The sequence below is a fragment of the Lagopus leucura genome, unplaced genomic scaffold (assembly GCF_019238085.1).
Source record: "Lagopus leucura isolate 7727_CA_CO unplaced genomic scaffold, USGS_WTPT01 Super-Scaffold_100012, whole genome shotgun sequence".
In the NCBI taxonomy this organism is placed as follows: Eukaryota; Metazoa; Chordata; class Aves; order Galliformes; family Phasianidae; genus Lagopus; species Lagopus leucura.
In genome coordinates, this window is record NW_024962267.1 from 20,202,970 (window position 1) to 20,224,617 (window position 21,648).

Here is a 21,648-nt window from a genome sequence, read left to right on the forward strand (position 1 = left end):
CACTTTCTCCTTGACCCTGCACTTTCATAGAATCATAGAATCATAGAATCACCCGGGCTGGAAGGGACCCCAAGGATCATGTAGTTCCAACCCCCCTGCCTAGCAGGGCCACCAAACATACACATTCAGATCAGGTTGCCCAGGACCCCGTCCAACCTGGCCTTGAACACGTCCAAGGACGGGGCATCCACAACCTCCCTGGGCAGCCCGTTCCAGGGCCTAACCACTCTCCTAGTAAAGAACTTCCCCCTAACATCCAACCTAAATCTTCCCTCCTTCAACTTGGATCCATTTCCCCTAGTCCTGCTGTTGTCAGCCCTTTTGAAGAGTTTACTCCCCTCCTGGGTGTAGGTTCCCTTCAGGTATTGATAGGCTGCAATGAGGTCACCCCGCAGCCTTCTCTTCTCCAGGCTGAACAAGCCCAACTCCCTCAGCCTGTCCTCATAGGGGAGGTGCTCCAGCCCCCTGATCATCTTAGTCGCCCTCCTCTGGACCCTTTCCAAAATCTCTATGTCTTTCTTGTACTGAGGGCTCCACACCTGGACACAGGACTCCAGATGGGGCCTCACAAGAGCCGAGTAGAGAGGGACAATCACCTCCCTGTCCCTGCTGACCACCCCTCTCCTGATGGAGCCCAGGATCCCATTTGCCTTTCGAGCTGCCAGAGCGCACTGCTGGCTCATGTTCAGTCTCTCGTCCATCAGGACCCCCAGGTCCTTCTCTGCCGAGCTGCTCTCAAGGACCGCTCCTCCCAGCCTGTACAGGTGCCTGCGGTTCTTCCGGCCCAAATGCAAAACCTTGCACTTTGCCGTGTTGAACCTCATCAGGTTCACCCGAGCCCAGCCCTCCAGCCTGTCGAGGTCCCTCTGAATGGCATCCCTTCCTTCCACCGTATCAACCGCACCACTCAGCTTGGTGTCGTCAGCAAACTTGCTGAGGGTGCACTCAATTCCCTCATCGATGTCATTAATAAAGATGTTAAAGAGCACATAAAGATGTTAAAGAGCACTATATATAGTGCATATATATATATATATATATAAAGAGCACTTTGTTCCTGAATAAACATATTCTCCCTTGCTACCTTAACCACCAAACAGCGCACCCTTCAAAACTGTCTCTGTCCAATTCAGAGATAGGGATAACTCTTTCTCTCTGGGGCTGCTTCTCAATGAGCTCTTCTCCCAGTCTGTATATATATCTGCAGTGCCCCAACCCAAGCGCAACACCTTGCACTTGGCCTTGCTGACCCTCATTTCAAGTCCATCCAGGATGGCATCTCTCCCTTCTGTCAGATCAATTGCACCACTCAGCTTGGTATCATCTGCAAACTTGTTGAGGGTGCACTGAATCCTATCATTTACATCACTGATAAAGATGAAGAGCACTGGTCCCAAGACAGACCCCTCGGGGACAGGATTTGTCACTAGCCTCCACCTGGACATAGAGCCATTGACCACAATCCTCTGGCTGTGACCTTCCAACCAACTTCTTGTCCCAAATTGAATAGTCCCAAATTCCTTCAAATCCATATCAAATCCATATTGCTCCAACTTAGAGATAAGGATGTGATATGGGACCATGTCAAAGACCTTGCACAAGTCCCAGTCGTGGACAACCTGACCGGTTGCATCTCCTTGGTTCACTGATGCCTTCACTCCATCTTGGAAGCACACCAGGTCGCTGAGGCACAAACTGCTCTTGGTGAGGCTACACTGGATCAACACCTCATCTCTCATGTGCCCTAACACCTCTTGCAAGAGGATCCACTCCATGATCTTCACAGGCACAGAGGGAAGCTGCAGTTCCCCAGGTCTTCCTTTCTTGAAAACGGAAGTAATGTTTCAATTTTTTTCCAGTCCCCAGGGACTCACAGCCATGATTTTTCAGATATAACATCAGACTAGCAACCACATCAGCCAGTTCCCTCAGGACCCTGGGATGCATGTAGTCCTGCCTTGTGGACTTGCACACATTCAGCCTCGTGAGGCGGCCTCTCACTCGCTCTGCTCTCACCGTCAGAGGGATTTGCCCGAGGTTCACCGATGTGAGAGCTGGGGGAGGCAAAGGACTTGTGGAGAACCTCAGCCTTCTCCATGCCAGTTCTCCCTTCTCATTTATCAGTTTAAAACCACGCCGTATCTCCACAGATCGCTCTGAGACCTAAGCGCCTAAGATGGCGGCGATGCCTGTTGCTAGGGCCTAAGGTTGCCTAGCAACCGCGTTCTGCGGCTCCGAGCATGCGCAGCGAGGCGCGCTGCGCCGCGGGGCAGGCTGGGAATGCTCACAGCCGGCGGCGGCGGCGGCGGCCGCGGCGCCGGCCCCGCCGTCGCTATGAACGAGTCGGTGGTACGACGGACGCAGGAGTGCTTGGGACAAGTGATCCGCAAGCCGCCCTTGACGGATCGGCTGCTGAGTAAGCCGCCCTTCCGCTACCTGCACGACGTGATCACCGAGGTGGGCCGGGGACCGGCCTGCGGGCCCGCTCTGCTGTTGCTAGGCAACAGGGCCTCCCTCCCCCCCCCCTCCAACCCCCTCGCCGGCTGCCCCTTGCGTGGCGAGGGCGCCCCATCACTGAGGGCGCCCCCTGGCGGCTGGGGGTGTAACCCCTCGTGGGTGGGGGGGCTTGGAGTGTCATGGGATGACAGCGGCGTTCTGCTTTAGTATTGTTATCAATAATAACGCATGGTCTGTTGCTGCCAAACGCTGTTCTGCAGTAGCCTCCAAGCGCCCTTAACTCGGTCCTTTCCTTCTCTTCTCAAGGTGATCAGAGTGACAGGCTTCATGAAAGGGCTTTACACGGATTTTGAATTGAAATCAGATAATGTCAAGGTGGGTAAGAAGCTTCCTTATTTATTCAGCCTGAATAAAAATGGTCTCTGAAATGTGCGGCAAGGCACTTATGGTCTTTTCTGTGTTCCGCTTCCATTGCTTCATTTGGATGTTGTGTAGAAATAGTAGGAGGTTTTGCCTGTTGGTTTTGCAGTGCACAGAATCGGGATTGTTAGATTTGGAAGGAACCCTTAGAAGCCGTGTTGTCCAGCTCCCCTGCAGTGAACAGGGACACCTACAGTTCCATCAGGGGCTCAGAGCCCATTCTGCCTGACCTTGCATGTCTCCGGGATGGGGCATCCACCCCCTCCCTGGGCAACCTGTGCCAGTGCTTCACAGTAAAAAACTTTTTTCTTGGACCCAACTAAATCTCTCCTGTTGTAGTTTGAAACTGTTTCCCCTTGTCCTATCACAACAGATCCTGCTAAGGAGTTTGTGCCCTTCTTCCTTATACCCCCCCCCCCTTTAGATGTTGAAAAGCTGCTAGCAGACCTCCCTGGAACCTTCTCCAGGCTTATCCAATCTGTTTGTGGATGCCTATAGATTGCATCTATGTATGTAGCTAAGGCTGTGGACACAAGCTATCGTGATTAAACAACTACTTCTGTACTTGTCACAAAACAATAAGGTCTGATTTACGAGTAGATCTAGATTTTCAAGATGCTGTTGTATTACAGGGTGTGGTGGTCTTTTGGTAGAATGTGTGTTTTTATATTTATTTCTTTGAAAAATTACCACCCAAACATAGGTGTATGTAGAGGTGTATCAGAATGTTTTGGGTTGGACGGGACCCCAAATCCCCACCCTGCTATGGGCAGGGACGGCTCCCACAGACCACGTTGCCCAAAGCCCCATCCAGCCTGGCTTTGAGCACTGATAGGGATGGAGCATCCATAGCTTCCCTAGGCAGCCTCACTGCTCTCTGAACAAACATTTCCCCTTAACATATAAGCTAGATTTTCCCTCTTTTAGTTTAAAGCCATTCCTCCTGGTCCTGTCATTATCAGACTGTGAGTGAAGTTGGTCTCCCTGCTCCCTTCAAATATCAGAACGCTGCTTGAATATCTCCCTGGTGCCTTCTCCAAGCTGAACAAACCCATGTATATATGTGTGCTTTATGCACATGTACAGAAAATATTATTGCTTAATAATGCATTCTTCTGTTATGTGTGTTATAGAATAGTCTTATTGCCATTACTACAGCCATTATGAATGGCTGAGTAATGGAAGATGAGTTCAGTGCTATTGGTGAAAATGCTTTTCTTAAGTGCAAGGGTGACTTTAGGCTGTTTGCTTACATTCTAGTGCTGCCTCTTTGCTAAGCAATGCATGCTGCCTTCTCCCAATACCAACAAGGCTTAAAACTTGTCACTTATTCATGCAAATAATGCATGTTGTGTGTTGCTAGTTAAACAGCTACACCCACTGGTGATTGTTTAACATAGCAACTAAAACTATTGGCTTGCCATCTACACAGCTAGTTAAACGGATGGTTTATGCAATTCCCAAGGCTGATTATTGGCCTTGCTCTTATTTCTGTTACTGTTCTAACTGCTGCTGTGAAAACTAAAATCTGAATGAATTCTACAACGGATTGATTGATTTTGTTTATCCTTTCAGTGTTGAGGCATGTGGGTAGGTGCTGTGAAAAGTTGCTTAGCACGTGGTCTCTCATTCAGAGCACACTGTCCATTTTATTTGTGGATCCAAAAAGCAGTTTTCCTGGGCTGGAATTAGCCATGAACTGCATCAAACTGGCAGAGCATGCAGCTGCACCTCAGTGAGTTGTGCTGTGTGCATGCAAAGCAATTCATGTCACAGAGATAGAAAGGGATCTGAGTGCATAAGTAGGAGTTTTCTTGAACTTTGGGACTGTTCTGAAACAAATACACTTCTTGCTGCCAACTGCACTGGAAGGTGTTGTTATCTTCATGTTTATCAGGAAGGTTTGTCGCCTTGGGGCTAATATAACATTGTTCTCTTAGAAATGGAAAAACTGAATATTGGGCTGTTAGGCTTTCCCATCAGCTTTATATTATGCATACATGAATCAGGTTGGATGGGGCCCTGGGCAGCCTGATGTGGTACCAGATCTGGAGGTTGGTGGCCCTGCCTCTGGCAGGAGGTGGAAGCTTCATGATCCTCGAGGTCCCTTCCAATCCAAGCCATCCTATGATTCTATGAGTGTACGATTATGTGCTCGACAGAATGTAACTTTTGCTGTGTGTTCTGTAAAGCTCTCAGCACTGTTTCAGATGTTTGTTTCTATTCCAATAGAACTTTATTTACTGACTCAAGTAGATAATGAAAATTTCTTGTTTGGACAGAAAACACTGACAACATAACTACTGAAATTGATTCACCTAGGAGGAACTTTTGAATCACTTCTGTTTGAAAACATTTGTATTAGGACTGTCCTGCTTCCTTCCCTGAGTTAATAGATTGCATCTGTCCTTCAGAGGATGGACAACTGTTTTAATAGAAGGAGGTTGCAGCATTTCCTTCCTTTTTTTCTTTTTGGTTTGTTTTTAGTTTTTGAATGCAGGGAGCACTGGTGAGGGCGAAGTGGTCGTGATGTAAATGGAGACAATCTGGAAATCCTAGCTGTGTGGCAGTTGTTTGTTTTAATCTGTTTGGAAGAGCTGAAGAAGGGAAGAACCCTGACTCCAGAGCCTGCCTTCCCACGCATTTGTTCTTGTTTATGGAGCAGCTCTGGGACTTGAGACATCACTGCAAAGCTCCATTGCCACACGAGTAGATAATGCTACAGATGGCCTTTAGAAGGAGTACTGGCCTTGCTCAGCTGAGGAGTTACAGGCTTCTGTTGCTTTCCTTTCTGTTGGTATGTCTGTCAGATTAGATCCAGGTTCGTACTGGGTCTGTTGCTCCCAAGGCAGCCAGTCAGTCAGTGCCAAATCAGCTGTTTAAATGATTCTGTATAGTCACCCAAAGCCATCATCTTTGCTGAAGGATGCTTAGGGAAAGCAGTTTGTAAAGTATAGTTATAAAACCAAATCACCCCTGGTAACCGTGAAGATAACATATGTGCCCGTGTCCCTTTCACCACCATCCTTCTTATGTCTCCTTGACTCACTGTTCAGTCTGGTTTCTACAGTATATCAATATGTAAGCCCTTCACATCTGTTCTGGGAGATGTTCAGAGCAGGACAGATCCTGGTGCTTTGTCTCAGCAAGTGCAGCTGGGCCTTTGCTCCTGACAGCCCTGGCAACGCTTGCTTGTGAGCCGTGGTTCAGCTGCTCCAGTTGTGCAGTTGCAGTTATCCCTCCTGTCAGAGGTTTCCTAACCTTGAGTTATTTTAGAATCTCGTGGTTATTTCTGAATTGTTGTTTTTTTTAGGATAAAGATGCCAAAATCAGCTTCCTTCAGAAGGCCATCGATGCTGTTGTAATGGTAACGGGAGAGCCACTGTCAGTAAAACCAGCACGTGTTGTGGCTGGACACGAACCTGAGAAAACAAATGAGTTTCTGCAAGCCATTGGGAAGTGTTGCTTAAATAAGGTATGACATCACCACATACATTTCATCTACATCATTACAGAGATACGTACCTGTGTTATATATTATCAAAGCTCATTTGTAACAGTTTGACACTCATTAGCTATTTTGAATTACAGAAGATATACTGCCTTGGGATACCACTGTAATAACAGATGTATAGAATGTGGTTCATAGCAGAGTTTGAGCCAGGTCCCCACACAAACGCATTCTAGAAGTCTGTGTAAAAAACCTGTGAAGTGATGGGTGAGAAGAATCTGTGCCTTTAACAGTGAAATACTACAGTATTCACAAACTGTGTGAAGGTTCTGTCTGGGTAATCTTTGTCCAGTAATCTGATCATTTACACTGCTGTTATTTCCTTTTAGTTAACTGAATGAGACACTCTTCTTCCTTACTAATTGCTTGAGATGGGGAAGGAGGAGCTGAAATGGGCTGAGATTGATGGCACAGCTTTGTAGAGCGTTGTAATAACCAAAGGCTGAACTCTATCCATTCAAACCAAGGTTATTAGCTCTGTGTCTTTACTGTGAAACATAAGCTGGATGTGCATTGTGGAAAAGGTTTGGGTTCTAACTAGCTTGATACCTAATTTTGCTACAGCAGATAAAAAGCACCATCTGTTTATATAAGCCTAATATGCATAATGAAATTATTGCAAGAGTTGCAAAGAGATGTTTAATTTAGAAGAGCAGAAATGTAAGCTGCATTTCAGAAGAAAGAAAAGAGTCACATTGACTACAGAGTTTGGAAGAAGGGAGATATTTAATAAAGTAGCTCCGTTCAGGAAATTTTTCTGTTTCTTGCAGCTGTCCAGTGATGTTGCTGTAAAAAAGATCTTAGCTGGGGAAAGAGCTGATGCTAAAGGAAAACCTCCATCCAGTAAACCTCGAGATACAGAAAGCAGGGAGACCAAAACAGAAGAGCAAAAAAGCCGTAGGGATAAAGAGGTAGGAAACTTTGTCGGGTACAGTGGCTACCAGTGATTATTGTTTTTTTAATTCCTCTCAGTGGGCATGTTACATGTAGAGAGTAACGACGTGATAGAGATGACATGTATTGAAACTGATTACTTTTTAATTTCTTTTAGGGAAGAGGAGATACTGACATTAAAGACAGAAGTTCGAGCAGAGACAGAAAATCCAAAGGAGATGTCAAAGAGAGCGAAGAAAGAGAAAAGGAAAGTGAAAAACAGAAGGATAATGAGGAGAGGCACAAAGACTCTGAAAGGGACAACTTTAAGGAAGGAGAAAAACAAGAAAGGGAAAGAAACAAAAGCAGAACAACCAAGCAGGGAAGAGAAACAGAAAAAAGCAAGGGAAAAAGAGACGTAGAACGAGAAGATAACATTGAATGGAATAAAGTACAGGAAAGGGAGAAAAAAAATGAAGGAGGAAGAGAAACAGACAGACTGAAAGGAAGAGACAAAGATAAGACCAGGGAGAGAGAACGAGAGAAGGACAGAGAGAAGGGAAAAGACCGTGAAAGGGACAGACAGAGAGACAGAGGGAGAGATGGAGAGCATGTACAAGAGCACGGAAAGGATAAAGCAGAGAAAAAGGTAACTGAAATCTTATTTCAGAGCAGTGCTCTTCTGTTAAGCACTTTGTATAACAGCGCTTGCTTTCCCAAAGTGAAAGTTGTTGTTTTTTTTTTGTGTATGGATTTAATCTGTTAAGGATGTGGCAGAGGTTGTGTGTGCACCTTCCTGTCTGTGAGCAATCAGACTCATCTGACTGTGCTTCCTGAACGTCTGTTAAGCAGTTTATTTTCTGAACTGTGCTTGTTTGAATTCTCCTCATCGCGTTAGATTCAGTTTGATAGAGTGGAGTGGCAGCAGTTGTTGAAATTTATCTTTGTCATGCATCTTGCCAGTAATGCATGCTGTTGCTTCAGCCTTAGCTCTTGGGAAAGGTGGGGGTTAAAGAGAGTTTCTTTCATCCATTGCTGGTTGCTTGTCTCACTCTTGAGCTTACTTCTTCCATAGAGGGATCAGTTGAGCAGTGATTCTTGCTCTGTTAGGCTTCCAGGAGAGCCAGGCAGGTTGAGGAAAGCAGGTAGGTGGCTAAGAATGCTGTTGTAACGCGCCCAGTTCCACGGTACGCTCATTTCCCACTTCATATATTTCAGGCTCAGCACGTAGAATCTAAAACAAATATTTCCTTTTAGTCTTTCGATTCTGAGGAATCCAAACTTGGAAAACTGCAGAGGCCAACTAAAGCCAGTAAGTGCCAGCCAGATGATGAGGTTAATGATATAGAAGATCTGGGAAGGCAGATTTTGAAAGTGTTCCATTTTAGAATGGTTTGGAAATCTGCATTAAGGAAATTAAGATTGAAAGTTAAGGAGATGCCAAGTTTTAGGGCTCTAAAATAGGTTGTCTGGTTTTTGCTTGTTTTTAAATTTCTTATAGCTTGGACGAAAAAAGCCTACTCAGTTTGTTTCAGTTTCCAGACTTCTAGTTCTATTTCTTGATCTGTTGACTACTTCAGAAAAATGTTTATTTGTTCAAAGGTTTCTCCTTTTTTTCCTCTCCAGTCTTTCCTGGAATGCTGCTATTTGTTTGTTTGATCAGGCAGCTCAGCACGATCCAGCTGCTCATTTGCTCCCCCAGCAGTGGGCTGGAGGAGAGAACTGAGAAAGTTAAAAGTGCAAAAACGTGGGGGTTGAGATAAAGAGTGTTTAATAAGACAAAAAAAGAAAAGGAAAAAAGGAAACACACAAAGAAAAGAAAAACAAACCAACCAACAGCGTAAAACTCATTTGTTCACCACCAGCTGACTGATGCCCAGCAATGGAGTCCTGGCCATCTCACGATGATGCCGTATGTATGGGATATCCTTCTGGCCAGCTTAGGTGAGCTGTCCTGGTTTTGTCCCCTCCCATCTCTTTGTGCACCCCAGTTCCTTGTTGCCAGCCAGCTCAAGAAGCTGAAAAGTTCCTGGCTGAGTGTAAGCACTCGTTAGCAACAATTGGTGTGTTATCAACATTGTTCTTACCCTAAATCCAAGCCACAGCACCATGCCAGCTGCTAGGATTTAGGACAGGTGTTTTAATAGCAGTTGCTGTGTTGAATGGAGAATAAATCCAGTCTTTCGTTGCAGCCTGTGTTTTGCAGCTGGATGATGGTAGGGTGGAATAGGAACTTGCTGACTGCTTCTGAACGGTAGCTGTTGTTTGAGATAGCTTTGTGTCTGCATCTGCTGCTTCTTGATGACCTGAGGCAATTTGGGGAATTAAGGACCCATATGGCTAAATGTTTAAAAATGAGCCTTCAATAAATTAGCCTGAAGTAGTTCATGCTAGAAAGAAATAGGCAGCATCCCAAGTCCAGCAGGAGTCTCTGTTGGAAGTCTGTGGGCCACTGACATCATCGTGTCTTCTACATGAGATGACAAATTTATAGCTGTTCTTTGACTGAAATCCAACCAAAGTTTTTAAATTATTGGCACTTGGAGGGAGAGCTTATAAAATAGTTTTTAGCCTGAAGCAAACGTTCTTGGCCAAGTTAAACTTCCTGCAAATTGGGTCTCTAATGGAAATTCTGAGCCTCATCCCAAACTATCGTAGTGCTCTTGGGCACCACTATAATATGCTAGGGCAGTAAAGTTTCATTTCCCGTCTTAAGTGCTTTTGGGAGTGATTCCAAGGCATGTTGGTTTACTACCTTAAATCTAGATAACATGCTTTTCCTTTACTTGCTTGCGTAACAGCAGGCACTGCTTTGCTTTTAGGTGTTGAAAACAGACACTTTAGAGCAGTGCGTGACAAATGGTCGCTTTACTAGGACTGTGGAAGGGAGGAATGGTATGAAAAGGCTCCCAATGAATCTTTTAAAGCTGGAGAGCTGGGATAGCTGTGTAAAGTGATTTAGAGAAAACTGCATCGTGAGATAGTTGAGAAGTGCACCTTGATGGACTGGGGTTGATCTTACTTTCCTCCCAGTAGTTTCACAGCAGGATAATGCCTTCATATCCAGGGATTTACCCTGATTTAAACTGCTGTGGTACCATTTCAGTCATGTGAAACAAATGTATTAAAAACAGAGGAAACCATTTTTGTATTTATGCCTACAAGGAGTATTTGATTGTATTATTTGGTAGTGTGTGCTGCATGAGTATATCTTAAGCATCTATTTCTCAGCTTTTTAAAAATACGCAGCAAGTGAAACAAGTTAAAGCAACCCCCTTCCAAGCTGTGTCTGATATGCCACTGCCTGATGTGTTGCCTGCTTTCTTCTGCCCCAAGGACTGATCTCTGGTTTGTTCCTGTTGGGTTCAGTTACACAGCACTGGCTTACTATAGAGCCATAGAATGACTGAAGTTAGAAGGGACCTTAATGACCATCCAGTTCCAATCCCCTGCCACAGGCAGGGTTGTCAGCCACCAGCTCAGGATGCTCAGAGCTCCATCCAAACTGGTCTCGAATCCTCCAGAGGTAGGGCACCCACAGCTTTCTGGGCAGCCTGTGCCAGTGCCACACCACCTTCTGAGTAAAGATCTTCTTCCCTACATTTAACCTAAATTTCCTCTCTTTTAGTTTACAGCCATCCCCTCTTATCACTATTAGACCATGTAAAAAGTTGGTCCCTCTCCTGTTCATAAGCTCCCTTTAAGTACTGGAAGGCAGTGAGGTCTCCCCAGAGCCTTCTCTTTTCCCAGGCTGAACAAGCCCAACTTTCTCAACCTTTCTTCATAGGAGAGATGCTCCAGCTCTCTGATCACCTTCAGTGCCCTGCTCTGGGCCCACTCCAACAGCTCCATGTCTTTCTCATGTTGGGACCCCCAGGCTTGGATGCAGTACTCCAGCTGGGGCCTCACAAGGGCAGTGCAGATGGGGACAACCCCCTCCCTTCCCTGCTGCCACCCTTCTCTTGATGCAGCCCAGCATGCTGTTGGCCTCTAGTCCTTCTCTCTGCCATCACGTTCCTAGTCACAGCTTCTCTTTCTTCCCAAGCATAATCTTCCCTGCCTTTACATTGCAACGTGCTTCTTGTTTTCCACTTGATTTTTTGTCTTGTTTCCACCATGTTTCACATAGGTGCTTTCATCAGACGTGCTGCCTGCTTTGCAGCATAATGGTGTGGGAGAACTGGGAGAAGTGGGGACTTTTATTCAGTTTGAGATGTCCATGGAATTTCAGACTAAGTGGATTCTGTGCTGCATTCAAATTCCTTTGGGTTTTTTAATATTGTCCTCGTACAGCAAAGTTACCATATAAAGTTTAGTCATTGGTATGGCTCCTTTGAGATCAGGAACCTAGATAAGATTCTCTCATTATTCATCAAAATTTTCATTTTCTTGCTGCTAATTTTCTGAGGCCAGCCTTAAAATACTATTTCAATTTTCACAGCTTGATTTTTTTTTTTCATGTATTTTTTCTTGAACCGAAGAACCTGTATGTTACCAGGCATGTTATAGCCACCACGTGGGTATCTATAATTTTCTGGAACAACAAAAAAAGCAAATATAAGTAGGAATTAAGGAGAAACATTTGGCCAACACGTGGCAGTCAGGAGACTCCTTTCTGATTGAAGGCTGTTGCACACCACGTTGTTTCTGATCAGAGCAAGCCAGGTTGTGTTCTGTTCACTCAGTCCAGCTCAGGTGGAAACTTTGTTTGGAACAGACACTTAGAAGCTCAATCTGTCATGCTACAAAATACTACTACTAATAATAAAACAACTTTGTCTTTTGACAAGAGGTGATTCGAGCTGTAGATCTTCTGAGTGTATGGTGCTGCTCATATGAAAGTGTCTGCAGAGCAGGTATGTCATTTAGCCCTATGGCAAAACACATTGGAAAAGTCTCTTCCATTTTACAGATGGCTGCTGAAACTTTTGGCTGAAGCTTTTTGTAATATCCTGTAACTTCTGGCCACTTCTGTAACGACCTTTATTTTTGCTGTACAAACCATATTGCTCTGGAATGGGACGTTTGAATCAGCCTCTAAAGTCCTATCTAATGAACTTCTGTTGGAACTCATCTATACTAAATGAAAAATGACATAACTGCCCTTGAAGCAGCAGAAAGAATTGTTCCATGGAAATCTCCTAAACATGGCTTAGATAATTTTGTTCCAGTGCTGTGAGCTGGAATGCTGTTTGTCATAGTTGACTCACATAATAGAAGTCCAGCGTTCACATTTATGTTGTAAGAAATAGCTATTTTTTTCCTAATAACTCTGTGTTTGAGGGGTTTTAATTAACAGAAACTGACAGCAATAGACCATCATCTTCTGAGCATCTCTCAAGAAAAGGTAATTGATCAGTATAATCCTAGTGTCATTGCCACTCAGTCAAATGGATCTTTCCACGTTGCTGTTACACACTAATAAATTATGCCTATTAATAACAATGGCTATTTAGGAATAGATGCAAGAAATACAAGCAGTTCAAGGAAAAGAGCAATGAAAGTCTTCGAGCCTTAGAACTGAGCTGTATTTATGTGACAGTATTCATGTTACACAAAAACAGAAATTGTGTTTCACAGAATGGCTTGGGTTGCAAAGGAGCACAGTGCTCATCCAGTTCCAACCCCCTGCTGTGTGCAGGTCACCAACCAGCAGCCCAGGCTGCCCAGAGCCACATCCAGCCTGGCCTTGAATGCCTGCAGGGATGGGGCATCCACAGCCTCCTTGGGTTTATACATGTAATATTGTTTTATTGTTACATCTATGTATGTGTTACTGACAGTACACATGTAAATATAGCTCCTCCACCATGGATCTAATTAGCAAAGTCATCCACAACAGACAGAGGATTGAGTTAGATTCCTATTCACAGTAGTAATTATTGTTGGTGAACTCTCAGTGGACCTGATGAGTTAGAGGAAGGAATTCACAGTGGTTTATATGGTGAGCTGTTCACCTCCCTTGCTTGGGTGGGAGTGGCTTTTCTCCCCATGACTGCTGATGTATGGAGTGGCCATGGCAGGAGGAGATGTATGGAAGCAAGTGGGCACGGAGATGATGTGTTGGCAGTTGGGCTAGCTGATCTTAGAGGTCTTTTCCAAGCTCTATGATTCTTTGCCCGGAATTAGTTAGGAGGGAAGAAACTGTTCAACTACTGCTGTGTGCATACAGCCATAAAGCAAACAGCATGGCTATAATAGAGGAGAAAAGTCTGACCTCCTGTGTGTGCTGCCTGCTGCTCATATTCAGTACCAGTCATTAGTGGGACTGTCAGTAAGTTCTGCTCACAAAATCAGAGCACATGGAGCTGGAAGGTCCCTGTATAAAAGTTACTGACAGAATCTGTTTATGAGATCCTTTTGTGAATGTGGAGGTCGATTATTGCATGGAAGGAAAGGGGAATTAACAGTTTGGCAGGATTTCCTTTCAGACCATGTTCTTCTTGACCAGCTGAAACATTACAAATCATTATTTTCTGATGTCTCAGAGTGAAAATCAGCCTATTTAAATAGATTAACAATAAAACAGCCAATTGGATGGTTTATAGGAGACTACTCCTCTCCAAATAGGAACGTAATTACTCAAAACTGGGAAGCGTGTACATCCATCTAGGATCCCACTTAAATAATTTTCTTTCTGTATGGTATGAAATGAAGTGTAAGATTACTTTTTAATGACTTCACTTACTGCTTTTCAAAGTTTTGGAGCTTTGGAATTTGTAGGAAGAAGTAGGACCTATTTTATCTCCCTTTGGAAAGACTCAAGTCATAAATATCGTGGGCTTTATGTATTTGTATGCTACCATAGTGATTAAATGTTAGTGTTTTACTTTGCACCTGTTGCCAGCGTGCACATCTGGCACTACAGAAGTGTTAAGCAGCCTTTGCAGTCACTACCTGACATAAATAAATGACTGAATCTGCTCCTCTAGAAGCCTCAGCACCTACTCTCAGCTCCTTCCCCACCTGTGCTAATAATTACATCACCCAAATTGCAGCTAAATGGTGAGTGTACCAGATGCAGCTTGCAGGTCTGTAGAACCAGACTGTGAGGAGCTCAACTTTTGCCCCTTGTCACTGTGAAAAGCGGTAGTAACTGAGATGAACCACACTGTGCAGTTTGACCTTCTGTCTTTGATTTGTTTGAAACGCGTCAGCATCTTGTGAAAGGAGTCTGTGGAATACAGTGTTAACAGAGAAATGGAGGAAGCTGTAATTCTCATTTATGTTGTGAATGTGGGCATTATTTGTGGAGTTAGCAAGTAACTCTCGCTTGCAAACTTTGTGAGTTATTATTTCACACAAATTGCAAAATAAGGAGAAAATCGTGTGAAGTGCTGATCGTCTTCACGGCCCTCCTCCAGACCTGCTCCAACAGCTCCTCATCCTCCTTGTGCTGGGGGCCCAGGTTTGGGTGCAGTCCTTCTGATGGGCCTCACAAAGGCAGAGCTGGCTGGCTAGTTACTGGGGCAGTAATGTGAGGGGTGAGAAGCTGTGAGCACCTGCTGGGCCATATTCCCTTGCTGGCTGCATCCTTTAGTCTGTGTGTAACCAGAAGCCTTCTCTGCCAGTGCTGAGGTTGTTCTGCCTGCATGAGTGGCAGTCGTGCCTGCCTTCAGACCTTCTGCTGCCCAAGACTGGGGCATAAGGGGATGCAGGGCCTCCGTTCTGCCCCCATCTGTACCCACAAGCTGTACAGGGCCAGCAGGAGCTCTCCTTTACATCTTGCCCTTTCCCTGGAGGCATATGGCCACTGGATGCTTAACACAGGGCCTTTGCAGGAAGTATTGCCAGTCAGCTGTTCTTAACTTCAGGCAGTGAAAGCTGTATCCAGAGAAAACAAAGTAATCATGCTTTTGTGTGCTTTCCTGCCTTCATTTCCTGGCCTCTTTGAATTGCTTGTGGGCTTAGGACAGAGTCCTCATAAAAAGTCCTGATTTTTCCTTCAGTTTTAACTTTTTCACTTATGGATTGCTATCATCACCCTTTCTGTTCCAGCTGTACCTTCACATCACCCACTGCTTCTTCGATGGCCTTTCTGATAGGACCCATGTCTCAGTTTATCCATGTTTGACTTAAGGACTGTGTGTGTCTAGTGCCAGAATTTTTTAGTGTCTACTTCTGTTTCAGAAGGAAATTCAAAACACTTCCCAGGAAATGGAAGAGAAACTGTGTGTGCAGTGTGGCTGAAACATGGAGGGGACTCTGAGATTAATCTTAACCCTTGGGATAGCCCACTAGTAGCAAAGCATTCTATTCCTAGACCAGTTATGGCTTTGCACATGCACTGCACGTTTTGCAAGAACTCTGCTGTGGATGTGCTTAGATCACCTTTGGAAGTTGCCTTTACAGTAGTGAAATATGATCATATTTCAAGTTCATTAAAAAAAAAAAAAAAGATAGCAACCACACATCCAGCAAAAACATCTGCAAACTCTTCTGAGGAAAATAGATTCTAGGTATTTTTCCTGTGTGTGCATCGGTTTTGTAAGTATTTTTTAATGTATAATAAATGTAGACCAAAAAAATCAACACATGTAATTCAAATTTAATTTTGAATATATGAATTTTTTTTATGTGAAGACATATAGATTTGTGCTTTTTTTTTTTTTTTTCCTCTTTGTTTTTTTTTTTTTTTTAAGAGTGAAAGTCCTGCAGGAATATCAAGGCAGCCTTCAACAAAAGGATCAAGGCAACGCGCCAAACCCAGAGGAGAAGGTAACCAGCAGGATGATATTTTTTCTATTAAATATGCTGGAGGGTTGTTATCCTGGAACAGAATAAAATCCTAAACATCCTTGCTTATTATTTTGAGTGCTTGTTTTTTACCCAGTTTGCATTTATGAATCCAGTGGGATGTTCTGCATAGGTTTGGTACCTGGAGAGCGGTACTTAATTCAGTTTGGTTTCATTCGTGATGCAAAACTGCAGATGTAAATTCAGCTTCTCATGATAATTACAGTTTTCTTTCTGAATGGACTTCATGATTGGTCTAAAACTATTTCTTTGTCTATTAGTTTCACAGAAACTGTTTCTTTGCTTCATAATCTGGCAAAATTAGACACAAATGACTTCAAAAACTTTAAGAGACTTAGTTTTTGTCTCATTTCTGTTAGTGAGGGTAAGTAGGTAGTGTATCTCAAATGATTAAATGTTGCACATTACTGTACAAAAAGGAACACATGAAAGTTCCTCAAATACTTTGACCAGATCAATATTCAGCACAGTGTTTTAGTTTAAATAAGATTCAAGATGTGGCGTTTTAGTAAGATTAAAGACATTTATGATGCAAGATATGCTTTCCTATAGGTATTAATTATACAAATGCTAACCCTGAGATATTTAACTTCATCACTTACTAATGTTTGGGAAGTGTGTACTTCCTAGATTTATCTGTTCAATTTTTTTAATCCTTTCTCAAGGATTTGAAGGCCTTGGGTATTGGATTTCTTTAGGAATTGTGGGATTGTAAATGAAAAGATTACATTTGCCATAAAAAAGACGGGGAAAAAAAGCCATGTTCTGTGAGACTGACTCATTAATGCCCAGTGCAACAAGGAATTTCCCTGGGTATTCATTTGGTAAGCAATACATTAAACAGTCCACATTTGTGTTCAATTTTCTGGGTTTTTTTAATCAAAAAGATGGTTGGTTGAATTTGAGACTAGCAAAACCTTTTATAATGATTTACATAACTGGAGACACTTGTCGTAGTCCAGGTGTAACCTGGAGAGCAGATGAAAAGGAGTTGTTCACCAAAACTCCTGGCTTGTAGCCCCTTTGATTAGAGGGTTTTGAAGCAACCCTGTGTGTTTGTAGGTCTTTGGCTTCCAACAGTGTCATTACAGCTGTGATCAACTGTGTGTGGTCAGCAGTCAGTCAATGCCTACCTGTGTGACCTGCTGTAGGGAGCCTGCTTTAGCAGCGGGGCTGGACTTGATGGTCCCTTCCAACCCCTACAGTTCTGTGATGCTGCGTTGCACCTGCACTTATGTCAGGCTAGGACCTTGTGGCTTGAGTCTGAGCAGGGCAGGTTCTCTAGATATCGTCAGCACTGAATCTGTATCCCAGATCATCTTCCTTAGTAGCCTAGCCAGAAATCATGAGCCAAACTCTGTGGCATTTCTGCTGGGAGCACTGAGGAAGGAAGGCCAGGTATTTATTTGTTACCCACAGATTATCAGCAGGAAATGAGAAGCTGTTAGAGGCCCATCTTGTGCCCACATAAGAGTTGTCCATGCTGAATTTGTGGCTGTCACCTCTGTCTGGTGTACAGTGCTGCAGCCTCTGCTCCCAGGTAGCAGTGATAGAACAAGAGGTAATGGCTTTAAGTTGCTCCAGGAGAGGTTCAGGTTGGATATTAAGAAAAAGTGTCTCTCAGAAAGAATTATAATGCTTTGGAACAGGCTGCCTGGGGAACTGGAGTCACCATCTCAGGAGGTGTTTCAGAACAGCGTAGATGTGGCACTGAGGGATGTGGGCAGTGGGCATGGTGGGGTGGGCTGGGGTTGGATTTGGGGATCCAACAGGATAGATTTTATGATTGTATGATATAAACAACCCTTTCATTTTGGAGCTTAAGTCACGTTAGTGCTTATTGAAGATTTTACATCACGTCTCATTTACTTATAGGCTGTGAGGTTTTATTAATTTTGTTGCTGAAAAATATAATCTGGATTCCATTAAATGAAGCTTTATTTTATTTCATAGTGATCAACAGCTGGCCCTACCACTTTATTGAGAATTTTTATTTAAAAAAAATAAATTTGAATATTTGCCTTATAGCCCGGACAGGTCCTAAACTACAGTGACCAGACATGGCACGTTTTATGGGATCATCCAATCTTGAAAATCAGCAGCCATTATTCTGATAAATATGTTTTACCTTTTATCCACTGTTTTGGCTTCAAATTCAGTATTTTAAAATACTCTTTTCATGATGCAGCAGACCAGTGCACTCAAGGTTACCTATGTTATACCCTTTTTTTCCCTAATGTGAGAGAGTTACAGTAAGTAAACAAGGCTCCTAAATGCCCCAAGATGGAATCCTGAGGGTAGTAAAACCTTCTGTAGGTGTACTGAAGCCTGCAGTATGTTGTTGTCTGCAGCAACTGATGATGATGTTCAGACCTTTCTGTATTTTCTAACATTAAATGGAGACAAATAAATGTGCAGCAGTAGAACAGAAAGGAGTTTGTGTCAAGGCTGAACTGGTGAATGCAAATTCAGCTATTATGAAAAACAAAACTAAGTGGTAAATGAAGGAGTAGTTAAGCAATTACAGGTATGTTTTCTCTCCTGGTAATGAAACCAAGTTATAACAGCATTTGCTCACTTCTGTATATTAAAAACAAATTAATAGTGGCATTGAAGCAAAAGGGTTTTATTTTTCTATAGTTACTATTACTCATACCATAATTACTTTCATAGTTCCAACATGCCTTGCAGCAAAACCGGTTTCACATGATATTTTTTCTAATTTAGAAGTTGATCTGTAAATTGAATGTACTTTTTTAAACTTACAGTTGCTTTGAAAATAATTAACCCTTCTTTCATGGAGGTGATGCACTGTGTGTGCGTGCGTTCACACAAATGTGTGTGTGTTGGAAGAGAACTGCCCACAAACTTGCACCTGAATATTAAAACCTGCTTCTATAATGAGGATTAATGTTGCAGAAGAGAATGAGGTGAAAACCAGCATAATTTATTGCAAACCCATTTTCTGGATGGGGTGGAAGAGCTCTTGGTCTGCAGTCCATGACACATGTACTGGTCTCTCAGGGGTATGGTGTTGCACATGCAGGAGGGAAGCAATCTGGGACTTCTCGTTGAGACAGTAAAAAGAACTAATTTGGGGAATAACACGTTGGCAGGCCATGAAAGGGTTCAGTGCAACTCTTTTTGAGTGCAACCATCCAACCAATTCCTCACCCACTGACTGCTCCATTCACCAAATCCAGGTCTTGCTGAGTTAAAGACAAGGATTTTGTGTGGGGTAGCATCAAATGCTTTGCACAAGACCACATAGAGTTGACCTCTATAGTAAGAGCCAGGAAAGGGAAAGCAATGCTTGCCGTGTCAGTCTGATCTAATTGTCTGGATAATTGGAAACTGTCAAAAACTAATGTATGAATTTCCCTGGGAAATGCCATTAGTCATCTGTCTGGCCCAATCTCTGTCTCTGATAGGCAGTACCCATACTGCTGGTAGCTGTTTTTCTCTGGTGGAGTATCTTTAGCAATGGATGACCTAGTAATCATTTTAGTACATAGGATTATGTCATTACAGGATTATGTCATTAAATTCTATAAATGAAACCTTTCCTTTATGATGGAGTGAAGCACTTTCTACCCTTGGTATGGTTTTTCAGCAAAGGTTCAGACCTTGTGGGTACCTTGTAGCACAGCTGTATGGATTGGTGATGAGCTTTTTAAATGCCTTTTTCAAAGTTTTGTTAAGTAGCTCTTCATCCTGGCTTTTGTCAGCAATGGTAAATGAAAGGAGAGGGCTACAGTGTCAAAATCCTCAAAGCTAACAGAAATCAACTATAATTCCGTGGGTGGGCATGGTGGCGATGGCTTGGTGGTTGGTTTTTATGGTGTTGGAGGTCTTTTTCCAACCTTCACAATTCTAAGATTCTAACATTGCTGCTGGAGTGGACTGTGTAACTTATGGACACCCCCGATGGCAAAGGTGGATGGGAGATCCCCTGCTATTGGTCCTGAGAGCTGCAGCTTTACGCTGCATGCAGCAATTTCATCTCTTGTTCTGCAAGCGTTGGACACTTCAACCTCTAGTGTTAGTTGGGTTTATATCTGCTAAATCTTCTCCTGAGCATTCCAAACTGCTGATTTGTTGTGGTGGTGGAAATTTGGTCGCCACAGCATAGGAACTCCGTGGATCTGTTCTTTACATTTATATTACAGTCACTCAATTTGCAGAAGCACTCAATTCAATTCTTGTCCATTATTTTCAGGACCTTTCTTTACCTTTCTTTCTGTGTCTGCAGATCTCTTCCATATCTTTCTGTGTCTTCCTATTTCTGCTCCTGCTGTATTTTGAGGAATGTAAAAACTGAACACATTGCAAGTGAGGTTAAGGCTGTGTGTGTGTGTACTTTTCATATGGCAAAACCAACAGGATGTATAATCTGACAAACTGCAAAAGTAGGATTGTGGGGTTTTTTTGTTTGCTTTGTTGGTTTGTTCTTAATGCTGAGTTTTGTTTTCAGGAATTATATACAAATGGTGCTGAATTGTTTCTCCTTTGTCTCTCTTTGCCCTCTGTCACAGAATTTAAGAATCAGTGTACTTCAAAACCTCAGCTTTCTTCTTCCAGTGTTCAAGTTGTGGGGTTCATGTACTGAAAATAAGCTTTTCTTACTTGAAACTTTTTTATGGCTTCAGTATGAAATGCTTTTACAGGAAAACCCTTCCCTTTTGGAACAAACCAAAGTGCATTCCAAGTGGCACACTAACAATATTGTGTATTTTAGTACTTACTTAGGCTTTATTTGTTAAATATTGTCTTACTAGCTTTGAGGCTTATAAATAATATCTCTAACTCACTTCTGAATTGAAGAAATTGCCTTAGTTTGCAGTAATATAAGGAGTTCAGTCAGTAGATCTTTTAAAAAGTATTTGTGAACTTTAAATGTTATTTATTTGCACTCAAGATGGCTTGTGAACCTAAGGTAGCTGTTAAAGATACATTAAATGTAACAGGCATTTAGCATGGTGGGGTTTTTTTTAATTTAAAATTGTAATTGTATCATTTAATTATCAACTTCTGTTATAGAAACGGTAGAAATGAAGAGTGTGGCAGATGGGATTTCAGAGGACAGTGCTGCTAAACTGCAGGAGAAAGCTGAACCAGGACTTGTAGTAAAACAGAAAGGTAGGTGGAATAAGAGCTTGGCTGCCTTGGAAAGGCTAACTTGAGTGCTGTGCGGTCAGCCTTGAATCCGTGCAGTTGCTTGAAGGTAAGGAAGGATAAAGGTAAGGAATTCTTGCATAAAGGTAAGGAAGGGGAGAAGAGGACAAGTTTCCATGGCCGATGCTCACACTGTCCCAGGGAAAATGCTCCTGAATCCCTTGGTGACTTGTTCTGTGTAACTGCATGTTGCCTTTTTGTGCAGGTGTTTGGAAGTGTCACTTGGTGTTTGTGTTTTGGAGGAATTTTGAGGCAAATTCCATCTCTGCCTTCTTATTTCTCCCTTAAAAAAAATAAAAATAAAATAAAAAGTTGTATATGGCTCCCTAGACATGCACTGTTAATGAGATATTTGTATCCAGATACAGCATACGTGGCATCAGAGAAGCAAAATGTAGGAAGAAGAACTGAGAGTGAAGCAAAAAACTGTGGTTTTATTCGCTCCAGATCCAGAC

At 43.1% G+C, this 21,648-nt stretch overlaps 1 protein-coding gene across 2 annotated transcripts in view; it reads left to right on the top strand.

The window, feature by feature from the left end:
- The first annotated feature begins 2,294 nt into the window (after positions 1 to 2,294).
- The window catches only part of TRAF3IP1 (TRAF3 interacting protein 1), a 37,631-nt gene continuing 18,277 nt past the window's right edge, over positions 2,295 to 21,648 (top strand). The window contains exons 1-8 of one of the 2 annotated variants that reach the window (XM_042874964.1): positions 2,295 to 2,457; positions 2,764 to 2,832; positions 6,191 to 6,352; positions 7,159 to 7,299; positions 7,440 to 7,910; positions 8,519 to 8,596; positions 15,904 to 15,979; positions 21,059 to 21,157. In XM_042874964.1, the coding sequence (XP_042730898.1) occupies positions 2,335 to 2,457; positions 2,764 to 2,832; positions 6,191 to 6,352; positions 7,159 to 7,299; positions 7,440 to 7,910; positions 8,519 to 8,596; positions 15,904 to 15,979; positions 21,059 to 21,157 (1,219 nt within the window). In that variant the 5' untranslated portion in view covers positions 2,295 to 2,334. The remainder of the gene's footprint in view (positions 2,458 to 2,763; positions 2,833 to 6,190; positions 6,353 to 7,158; positions 7,300 to 7,439; positions 7,911 to 8,518; positions 8,597 to 15,903; positions 15,980 to 21,058; positions 21,158 to 21,648) is intronic. The other variant, XM_042874963.1, reaches the window with a different exon arrangement.